At 30.8% G+C, this 11911-nt stretch overlaps 1 protein-coding gene across 1 annotated transcript; it reads right to left on the reverse strand.

Annotated features, from left to right (window-relative positions):
• Positions 1–1635: 1635 nt before the first annotated feature.
• LOC18595222 (disease resistance-like protein DSC1) lies at positions 1636–7712 on the reverse strand. The gene is made up of 6 exons (XM_018123351.2): positions 6643–7712; positions 6499–6542; positions 4943–5183; positions 3569–4825; positions 2033–2583; positions 1636–1920 (listed from the first exon to the last, which is right to left on the reverse strand). Exons 1-5 carry the CDS (start codon positions 7690–7692, stop codon positions 2044–2046), a joined length of 3132 nt encoding a protein of 1043 aa, XP_017978840.2. The 5' UTR covers positions 7693–7712; the 3' UTR covers positions 1636–1920; positions 2033–2043.
• Positions 7713–11911: the final 4199 nt, after the last annotated feature.

Here is an 11911-nt window from a genome sequence, read left to right on the forward strand (position 1 = left end):
GTGAGTAAACTTATTATTGTCTTAATTATCTAAAGTAGTTTTATACAATTGTGTGATTTTATAGAAAATGGGTTTAAATGGTAAATTGCTATGTTTTAGGAGAAATTGTGATTTTATAAAATGATTTTATCAATTTTACGAAAAATTGAATACTGGTTTTGAAATTAGAGTAATTAGAGACTGCCTGCTTGTGTTTTAAATTGTGTTTTAAATTATATGGCTTATAGCAATATGTTAGCATGAATGGCAAATTCGGTATTTGAATCAAAATTATATGTACTATGTATTCAGCCTTGAGAGGCTAGATTGCGATAAATTGCCATGTCATGCAGATAAAGTTTTTATAAATCAGGTGGTAGATAAAATAATCCATAAGCCCTGCAGTGGAGGTTCTGTGGACCAGCCTAAGAAAGGGGGCACAGAATCAGATATACCTTACCTCGATCGGAGAGCCGTGTGGAGGGTATCTCTGGAGGTAAAGATTTAAGTGCACTTCACGTGGACCACCGCGTGAGAGTGAGACTCAGCCAACGCCAAGGCATGGCTAGAATTTCGGATGTAAAGACATTTAACAGCCTTGGTGGTCTCAGTCAAATGCCTAGGCCAATGCATCCCGAGAATGATTTTGACAGGAGCCAAGTTTTGTGAGATATATAAGCCATGTTGATTAATTGAGTAAACTGAATATTCATGTTATGAAACATATATTGGAAAAGAATATTTTAATTCGTCTCCATTTACTCGCCTTTAGATAGTTTAAATGGTGTATGTTTACTCACTGAGATTTTATAATCTCACCACCCTCATTTCCTCACATTTCAAGCTCAGGGAATTCCATAGTTAGCTGACTTTGTCAAGGACCTTTATTTGGACTTGAATCGTCAAAAGCTGTAGGTTTCCAGCTTCAGATGCATTTTGGTTAGATGTGGGCCCACGTGTCGCTGTAAAAGTAATTTTATGCTTTGGTTATTTGTTTTATAGTATATATGAATATAATTAACTATTACGCTACAAGAATTATTTACCGATAGCTTTATAAAAATTATTTTACAAGAAAATAGTTTATTTTATTGAATATTTTTATTGTATTCAAATGGTCAGATTTTCACTTCAAATGAACGTTTTAGATACTTAATTTGTTTTAAATCACTAAATATATATTTTTTACTTACTTACTACATTTTTAGCAAGTTTTGAGATTTTCGACGAAAAATGACGAAAATGCCTCATTGATGCTAACATATTGCTTATTGATGAAGGAAAACCTCTAATCATTCAACATGAATGATGCTATTGCTTGATTGGAATCAAGCCTCAATCAATCCCAATTGGCTACAGGGCTTATCCCAACATCTCCCACTAGCACAAAGCTAATTGCTACCTCATCGTATGTGGATTCAATCCATCTAGCAATCATGTCTGTATGTAGACTCGCTTGTGCCCTTCAATATGGTTAATTACTTTTATCTATCTTCGTGATGTCCATGCATTGCATCATGTCATATTACTGTATCTAGATCCAATGAGACCCAGGTTTTGCTTGTATGTCTCCATTGTTACATTAACAATGCTTATCCCAAATATAAGCAACAAAACTAAAAATGGCAAGAATTAGATATCGTAGAGTAGCAACACAATTGAAGTGCTATTTTTATTCACTTGGCATACACAATTTTAAACTTTGTAAACCACACCATAGGATTTGAATTCGACTTTTCAAGTAAAGAACACAAACACTTATCAAAAAATGAAATATTCAAATGCACGTTACAACACAACTTAGGTTTAATTAATACTACATTCACACAAAGCTGTTAAAGCGTGCACAACTAGGCTGCAATGCTAATGGCAAAGATGAGAGGATCAAAATAATATCTGCAAAGGATTTCACCTCTGTCCTGATTTTATGACCTTTTCAACCTGGAAATAAAGAAGAAAGGATATAAATGAAAATTAAACTTATAAAAGATGATCCTGGATCTTACTTTTCAAGATAAAATAGAAATAATTAAAGTCCAATTTTAGTGATTACCTATTGATCCATCAATCATATTTTTTTCTTTTCTTGCTAGGCTGCTCCATTGTTGGGTCCAAGTCCTCCAAATCACTTGGATACACTAATCGAGCCCCACACTTGTTCACCTTGGTACCAATGCCAAGGGTTTCAAATAAAATCTCGATTCCAATACAACTCCGTATCCAATCTCCGCTCTGTGAAATCTCATATTGGCCACTTTGATGCTTCAAAAAATTGTCTAAAATGTCACGAGGCAAATAGCGTAGCCAAAGGTGGTCCTCAGAGATCTGGCCTGATTTACTATTAAAAGAATACCCTGCAGTGGGTATCTCACATGCAAAACCTTCAAAATGGATTTTAATAGTACATTCAATAACCTCCCCCCTCCAAGCAACATTATTAGAGGTAGGAACAAGAGCACAGCACAAGGAAAATCCCATCCACTGAATATCATTCTGCAAATTGGGTATCATTACTGAACATTCCTCACTCTGGTGACTAAACCATTCAAAGATTTCACTTCCAGGTATAATAATGTCAAATGTTTGTCTTGCATTCACAACTATCTGCAAAACAAAGCTCCGTTATTGGGTAATTAGTTTAAGATTTTATATGCATTTTGCAATAGAATTATATTGAACCTTTCAATGCTTGAAGTTTGAAATTCATAATTAAATATTCAAATTTTAATTCAATTAGTTGGTTCGGACATTTTGACTAATATTATTAATCAAATGGATTGGATGATGTGAACAAAGCAACGAATAAGAATGCATCACATGTCTAAAAGATAACATCATTTTATTTTTTTCATTTTTTTGTAGAAATTGCTATTTGAAAAATTAAAAAATTAGAAAAAAATAAAAATACGCTTGTTGCTAAAAAATTTTACTTTTAAAATTAAAAATAATTTTTTTAGAAAATTCAATATATAAAAAAATTCTAATTTTCATAAAAAGGTTATCTTTGCAATTTAAAATAAAAAATCTAAAAATATCAAAAAATGTAAAACAAATTATTTTTGAAATAAAAAGTAAAAAAATAAGGGGGAAAGAGAGAGAAGGGGAAGGGGCAAATTAGTGCCAATCTAGCCAGCACGACCTACATCGACGCCTTCCCTCTATTTCCTCCCTACCCTATTTTTCCCTATCTCCCTAATCAATCCCCCTCTTTTCTCTCTCCCTGATTTTTTTTTCCTTTTTTGTTTTTTTTTCTTAATTTGTCATTTTCCAGGTTTAAAAAATTTTCAAAATTTTTATTTTAATATTAAATATAAAAAAAAAAGAAAAAACAAAAAATGGTGTGTCACATATATACACTTTTTTATTAATTATTTTTTTGTCACATCACCGATTTAAGTAACATTATTAATCAAAGATTCAAATCATTTATATTCAATGAAATTAAATTGAGTATCTAATTGTTACTTTTAAAATTTTAAGCATGAAATCGATAATTTTACTGTAATTGGGATAACAAATATGTAATTAATTCATTAATTTACTATTATAAATTCTTGAAAGTGAGAGTAAGAGAGCTTGAGAAATATACCTTAAGATGTCCTTTTAGCATTCTTAATGCATTATCATTCGCAGCCAAATTGAAGCAGTTAACACCATAATAATGTATCTTATCCGATGTAGTGTACGCTTTTGTTGGATTTGGAACTATTTCCAATGAAGCGCAACCATCCAACCCTACTGCGATTATGCTTGATGGAAGCTGAGGCAATGTTTCAAGCTTTTTGCAATCCGCCAATTCGAGAAGATAAAGCTTGGAAAGTTGACAAAGATTTGTAGGTAGGCTGGCGAAATTGTTATCACTAAGAGTCAATGTTCTCAATGAGGATAAGCAACATATATCACTAGGAATAGCCCCTTCACAAAGATTCCTGCCGCTTATATTCAACTCTCTTAAAGTACTCAAGCCTGATAAACGAGGTAACCTCAGAGCCATGGAATTCAGACTTTTTTTGGAAAGCATGTGATTCTGACTTGATAGTAGTACTCTGCAGCCCTTCCTACATATCCACTGTGGGAAAGATGGTGGTAAAATTTCAAATACAGAGCAGCCCGAAAGATTAAGAACTTGTAGGCTGCTGAGATTTCCAATTGAAGAGGGAAGTTCTTCAATACTTGTGCCATCTAAATGGAGCTCCAACAAACGTTCCATTTTTCCGGTGATCTCTGGAAACCTTCGAAGATCCTTGCAGCCTGAAAGAATCAATGTTTCAAGAGACTCCATTCCAATATTGGTTGAGAGACTCCTAAGACTTGTGCAGTTTCTTAAATTCAAAAGCTTGAGCTTGGGTAAAACTGAGATGGATGGATGGACATCTAATAAGCTGGTACAACCTTGCAAATTCAAACTTTCGAGATTTTCAATCATCGTGAAGTCTGGTAAATTTTCAAGTTTAGAGCAGCCTGAGAGATTAAGAACTTTGAGATTGCTGAGATGTTCAAATGAAGAGGGAAGTTCTTTAATACTTGTCCCATCTAAATAGAGCTCCAGCAAACATTTCATTTCCCCGGTAATCTCTGGAAACCTTCGAAGATTCGAGCAGCTTGAAAGAACAAATGTTTCAAGAGATTCCATTCTAATTTTGGTTGCGAGACTCTTAAGACTTGTGCAGTTTCTTAAATTCAAAAGTTTAAGCTTGGGTAGAAATGTGATGGATGGATGGACATGTACTAAGTTGGTACAGCCTTCCAAATTCGAACTTTCCAAAATTTCGGCCCTTGTGAAGTCTGGTGTCCTGATCAGCTTTCGGGAGCCTTGGAGATCAAGGAATTTCAATTTATTTAAAAGCTGTCAAAGAAAGAATAAAAAGAAAAAAAAAGTTATTTTGTAACGAAATAATTCAAATTATTGGTAATTTATATGAAGATAAGCTAAAAAGCCAACATCAAATAAAGTAATTCTTACTCTGTCTCTGTTCCATAGTTGTTTAATGCAGCTATCAGGTAAGAGAAGTGCAACAAGGTTGTCTGGTTGGAAGTCCCGAGGCAATGATTTTAAAGGACATCCAGGCCACTCAAAAAGCCGTAACTCATTAGAAAGATACGTGAGATCACAAGATTTTAGGAGACCATGAACCATGAGCAATCTTAGTTTTTTCATCTTCAAGAAGGCATCAGCCCTCAAAGTGAAAGTCTCGTTTTGTTCCCTAATAAATGAAAAGCAAGGACAAAAACACAAATGAACTTCACAACATATTATAGCAATCGAACAACCTACAAAGCTGAAGTATATGCTCATGAACTTGAGTTTCATCTTGCAGAAAAAATATTAAAGTCTTCAAATTTAGTAGCAATCAATATATGTCTCTCGCATTCTTATTTCTTGTCCACATTCAATCAAAATTTAGATTCCTTTGTCAAGCTCTTTTCCATATCAACTTGATTGTTATGGTTTTTCCTTTCTGTACTTTGGTAGCATTAATTAATGTACTAATAATATATCATCAAAATCAATAACCAATAGGTTAATATCCACTTTTAGGTAAAGTCATTCCAAATTTTTATTTTAGAAATTGGTTTAATGGATACATGAATATTTCTTCAGTTACCTATGTATCTTTACAATCTCCACAAATATTGTAACTCAGTACTTTTATACAAAATGAAAATTAACATAATTTCTTTAAATAAATAAAACATGTTTGGCATATCCATTCCGTACTACTTAAATTGGCTGCTATTTATGAAGCCCTCAGTAGGCTTAATAGGCTACCATTTGACAGCTAAAGATAATTCAAGGGAAAGAAAGAAAAAAGGAAAAAAAACATTCTTATTAAATAAAAATAAATTAAAAATGTGGCATATACAATATATAAATTAATTAAATAAAGAAAAAATATGATTAAAAATATATTTAAAAAATTAATTTTTATATAGTTAATAAAATTATATATGGATATTTAGATAAAAGGAATATCAATCAATTATTAATATCATGAAACTAATTGATAAAATGTTTAATTAATATCAATAGTTATAATGTAAATGTTAAAATTGATTTCAATTCTTTTATTTTCTTATAAAGAAAAATAAGTATTTTATTTTCACATGGTAAATGTAAGATGCTTATATGTTTATTTAAATAGTTTAAAAAACATTTTATTTCATACCATTACTTTTATATATAATTTAAGACAAGAAATAAATGAAAGTTCAAACTGTCTAACATAAAACTGTTATTCTTAATAAAATAAATTAAAATAGGATTAAAAAAATACATTTGAAATGTTTATTAATTTATACGTAGTATACTGTATTTTAGAAGAAGTAATATAATGCATGAAAATAATATTCATTAATTAAGAATATCTCAATTTAATAAAAAATCAATAATTAAGAATAAAATAGACAATTTAATAGATTATGAAAAATAAATGTCGTTTATTATTTATATTTTCGTAATTCAGGTTTCTATACATAATAAAGATAAAGATAAAAATAAAAGGAGATATATACTTGTACCCTATAGTGCTGTTGATGACCATGCCTTCAATCGCTTCTGTACCCTAAACATGAAGAGTATCATAAGACTTTACACAAAGAAATTGGATAATTTTCCAAGTTAAGTAGAGAGTAAAATAAGTATACTCTTTATGAAATACTAACCGAGTTCTGTGTTAGCACTTGATATACATCACTTTCCTCCGACAATCTACATCGTTTGCCTGGTTCATTAGGAGACTTTTGTCGAACAATATTTCTTCCCATCTCTTCTAGCAAATCATGCATCCCAATTTCGTTGTATTCAACTGTTATGAGAGATCTCTCGATGAGAACATCTAATCCAATATCCGGATAATACCCACAGCCATCCAGTATTTTTGTTACAAAATCTCTGTCCTGCCCCTTAAAAAAATGTACAATATCTAGAAATATATTCTTCTCCGTATCTGTTAATCCATCAAAGCTTATTTGAAGACAATTGAGAATTGTACTGTTAGGTTCACTTTTAAGTCTATCTATGGCACTTCTCCATTGAGCTGCACCTCTACCACAAAGAAAAGAGCCCAAAACTTCAAGAGCTAATGGAAGGCCACCAGCATATTTCACAACACTTTCAGAAAGCGATATGAAATCATCTTTTGGTGTATCACTTTTGAAAGCTTTCAAACTCAAAAGCCGCAGGGCTTCGGAGTCATCCAATGTTGTAGGCTTATACACATCATCCACTCCGTAGGAGTGCAACAACAGATGCTCATCTCTAGATGTTATGATGATTCTGCTCCCTAAACCAAACCAATCACGCTTTTCAGCCAAGCATTTAAAGTGCTGCATGTTATCCGCATCATCAATAACAATAAGAACCCTTTTATGACGTAGCCTACGTCTTATAATTTCAATTCCCTCCTCAACACTAAAAAATTGGAAATCTTGTCCAGGTAATAGCACAGAAAGAAGTTGCTTTTGTAAAGAAACAAGTCCGGATTTCATTGCAACTTCTCGAACACTTGCAAGAAAGCATTTACCTTCAAAATAACCAGACATCTGGTTATAAACAACTCTTGCAAGAGTTGTTTTACCTATGCCACCCATTCCACAAATTCCTACAACACGAACATCATCTTTCTTAAAGCATATTTTGTCACGCAGCTTAACCAAACGTGAATTAATTCCAACCAAGTCATTACAAACACTTGAATATGTTTGACATAACATTTTTGATATCACTCTAATGACGTCTCGTATGAATTCCGATTCGTACCTATAAACCCCAAAAGGTCAAATAAACATTATAAATGAGAAAATAAAAATTACTATTTGCTTTATATTATATTAGAATTTTATCGACACACGTTGTTGCAGGGACAAAATTTTTTTGTTAATATATATAATAACATCAATATATCAAAAAATTATTCACAACATTATTTAGTTTATTGGTAATTAACAGTAGTTAAATATTTTTTATTTTTTGTTCATGTTAATCTTAATATTGCTGATATAACCAATTAAACTTCCTAAGAATTTATTTTTAGATATAACTAATAGAATAAGATGTAATGTAAAAAATAAAATTAGTACTTAACTAATATTGATATTAATATATGTGTCATGGACCTCATATCAGTAAAAAATGAAATAAATTTTAAAATTATAATGAAAGCTTTTCTCTAATTAATAGGCATGTCGAGTTAAAAAAATGAACTCATGACAAATGATATTAAAGTTTATCTAAATATTCACTGACGTGAAATCCCTCATAAGAGATACTAAAAAATTAAGCTAGGCTCCTATCAAAATGGATCTGTATCCTCTATGCTACTATTCTTATGTTAGACATTCTCCATTTTCATTTCTTTCTTTATTGACAATATAAAAATAATAGTAAGAAATAAATAATTTTTTAATCTATTTAAATAAACATATAATAAGCATATTAAGTTAACATATAAATAAAACATATAATCATATTATATTTGATTTTCCAAAAAACTTATATTACCATATCAAGAAAAAAAGGTTAAACAATGTTAATGGAAGGAGGAGGTACCTATCTTTTAACTCCCATCCAGTGATACAAGACGCTTCAAGTAAAGCATCTCGCCACCTTCTGGTCTTGTCTTGATTATATCTTTTTTCATGTTCAGCAAAGGCTTCTTCAACGCTTCCTGTCTGTTTCCGTAGCTCACGTGGCTCGACATTATAAAAAATAGGGAAAATCTTATGTCCCCTCTCTTTTTGCTGGTCGAGAATCTCAACAAGTTCATCCAGAGACCAACTCGAAAAAGCATACTTTTTTGAGAAAACGATGATTGAACACCATGATTCTCCAATTGCTTTAAGGAGCTCTGGTGCGATGCTTTTGCCTTGCTCAAGCTTTGGGTCATCTCTGAAAGTGATCAATCCTTTCTCTATTAAACAAGCATATAGATGGTCTGTGAAGCCCTTGCGGGTATCTTCACCACTAAAGCTCAAGAAAACATCATATTTCCATTGAGAAGAAGATGAAGATAATGAAGATGAAGATGATGATGAAGAGGAAGTGAAGACAGTACCATCATCTTCCATGATGATGATCAATAATGTATTGATCAAAGTCAAATCTTAAGAAATAAAGAGGATGAGAGATTAATGAGAAGGGACATCAATGTTAAGTAACGAATTTGTGAATAAAAGATTACGACGATGGCATAGAAAATGAGTACTATAAAGGATTACTATGAGTATTTATAATTCTTGTATTAACTCAGTTGAATGAAAAGTGATTAAATGAAGCAACTCTTGTGGTAAACAGCGGAATAGTAGAGTTGACGTAGAGTCTTGTTTATAGTCAGTGACTGCAGCACCGATTATAGAGAGGAGGCTACGTAGACTCTTTATCTTGGGAAACTATTTAGTATAATCCTAAATGACGTAAAAACTCATGATTAAGAGGATTATTACTGATCAAATTCTAAAGAATAATAATAGATATAAGTGAAGTATTCAAGTTGAGTTGGAAATATATACGATGAGAAACTCAAGATTCCCTATAAAAGAGATGATAGGAGAAGTTGAGCATCGAATAAGAAAAAGTAAAAAAACAAATTGATTGAAGGGCGCCACTGCTTTGACTCGTTGAGCTGCTTTGCTACTTCATTTACAGCATGGGATCTACCTTTACCCGCTTACACGTCGTTTGTAACGTTCACATCACTTACAATAAATTATTAAAAATTTTCAAAATTACAATAATCAAAGAATCTTGACAAAGAAAAAAAAGAACAAATAAATTATTAAAAATTATATCAATTAAAATTTTTTTATTTTTTCTTATTACCTGCAATTATAATAATCCACCTTCCTTCTTTTTTTTTTTTTTCAAGATAGCAAAGGAATCAATTTGGACAATAAATAATGTTCAGTAAAAACATGTTGCTGAATGGAATAAAATGAAAAGCAAATTGACTTGACTGACTTTCCTATTTCAATTCCACAACATTGACGTGGGTACACCCTTATCACATAAAACCTACTTTTACGTGTTTTTGACGTGGAGTTACTTACAAGTCAATTGGAGTGCATCTTTTTCTACATATCCTCATCTTTATCGTGGATTTTTAAGTGATGGAAGATGAATAAGTTGGACCAAGGAAGATCGTGCAAACTACTTTCAAATTTTTTATCGTATATTATGATAAAATTCGATACTTCATATTTGATATTAAAAAATAATATTTTGATACATCAATTTAATAACAGTCAAAATGTCTATCAAGTTCTATATTCATGCATTTTATTCAATTTAATCTCTATACTTAAAATTAAAATAATTTAATTTTTTAATTTTTAAAATTATTTCAATTTAATTTTTCCCTTTAACGATATTTAATTTTATTATTAAAAAATTAACATAAGCACTAATGTGTAGCCAAAGCCACCGTAGAAAATGGAGAATGGTATGAGTATAAGAGATGAAAAATATATTTATGGGTAATTTTTCAGTTTTTGAGGTAAAAATGTAATTTTTCACTTTACGGGGGTAAAAGTGTAATTTTTTAAAAATTTACTCCACCAAAACTTTAGAAAAGTTTAAAAATTTCATTAAAGACATGGATAAGTGAAGAGGATTGAGTGGTAGAAAAAGAAAATAAAAAATATTGCTAGAAAAAAATAAAATAAAAAAATATTCAAAAGATAAATAAAATAATAATATTTTATTAAGCCTATTAAAAGGCTTGAAAATTTCAGAATTCTTCATTGGGAGGGTCAGCCAAAACCAGCAGGAGAGAGAGAGAGAAATAAAAACAAACCCTAGAGTGAGAAAATTCAAAGAAAAAGTGTGATTTTTCAAGGAATCAAGTGTTTAAAGATATGATTTTTCAAGCTTAGCTTAAGATTTATCATTTCCATTCATTTCTCTTTATTTTTCATGGTTAAATTATGTGTTTTGATGATGGATTCAAATCTGATAATATGGGTTTAGAGAGAGAAAGTTATTAGATTAATTTCATTTTGAACTGTGTTAGTGTTTAGTGTTAGTTTAGCATGTTTATGAGTAAAACAACAAGAAAAATATTCATTTTCTCCATAAATTTCTCTAGGCCAAATCTAGCCAATGGTGTGTGAGGATGAGGTTGACTTTATTTTAAGAGAATTAGATGGAAAAATGATGAAATATGAGGTTGAAAATTAAATGGGAATTTTTGGTGCAAAAAAATTGAAATTTTTACCCACTAGGGGTAAAAGCGTAATTTGTGATCCGAACTGATAAATTGGACCACATTCACAGTCATTGAGGTATTGTGGATATAATTGGATAATAGAAATTGAAATGGATGGAATTGGAGTTGAATTAGAGATTTTAGAAATCTACACCGTGTATAGGCGAGTTAGGTCGGACACTGTGATTAAGCGATTGTCCAAACATTTCACACCCTATCTAGTGTATACGCATGGATAAGAGCCTGAAATAATATATATTGATTTGATACAAATTATTAAATTTTTTGTGTCGTGTATTGTGGATAGGTGGTGAGCTATCTGATACGGGTAAAAGACTACACCTGAGGACCAAGAATAGGAGTATATCTACTCCTACTACAGTGAGTAAACTTACTATCGTCTTAATTATTTAGAGTAGATTTATTTAATTGTGTGATTTTATGAAAAAATAGTTTAATTGAAAAATTATTGTGTTTTATGGGAAAATGGGATTTTATAAAATAATTTTCTAAAATTTTTAAAAATTTAATAATGATTTCAAAAATAGAGTAATTGGAGACCTATATTATGATTGTGTTGTTTATCTATGATTTTACATTAAAATGGCTTATGATAAATGTGGGCATGACTGATTATTTTTATGATTTAAAGAATATGTGAACTGCTTTGATTTGCCTTGAATGTGTTAAGTGAGCCATGTTATACTATTGTGATTTTATTGGTTGGTGGG

Source organism: Theobroma cacao, chromosome 6, assembly GCF_053813885.1.
Source record: "Theobroma cacao isolate CCN51 chromosome 6, ASM5381388v1, whole genome shotgun sequence".
NCBI lineage: Eukaryota > Viridiplantae > Streptophyta > Magnoliopsida > Malvales > Malvaceae > Theobroma > Theobroma cacao.

What these genes read in the sequence shown, in the direction of transcription:
- LOC18595222 (XM_018123351.2), bottom strand. Translation starts at nt 7,692, where the DNA reads ATGTTATGTCAAACATATTCAAGTGTTTGTAATGACTTGGTTGGAATT. An exon ending in GTCATCAACAGCACTATAGG is followed by an intron (nt 5,184 to 6,498) that starts GTACAAGTATAT and finishes TTCATTTATTAG; the next exon opens with GGAACAAAACGAGACTTTCA. An exon ending in TGCTAAAAGGACATCTTAAG is followed by an intron (nt 2,584 to 3,568) that starts GTATATTTCTCA and finishes TTTGTTTTGCAG; the next exon opens with ATAGTTGTGAATGCAAGACA.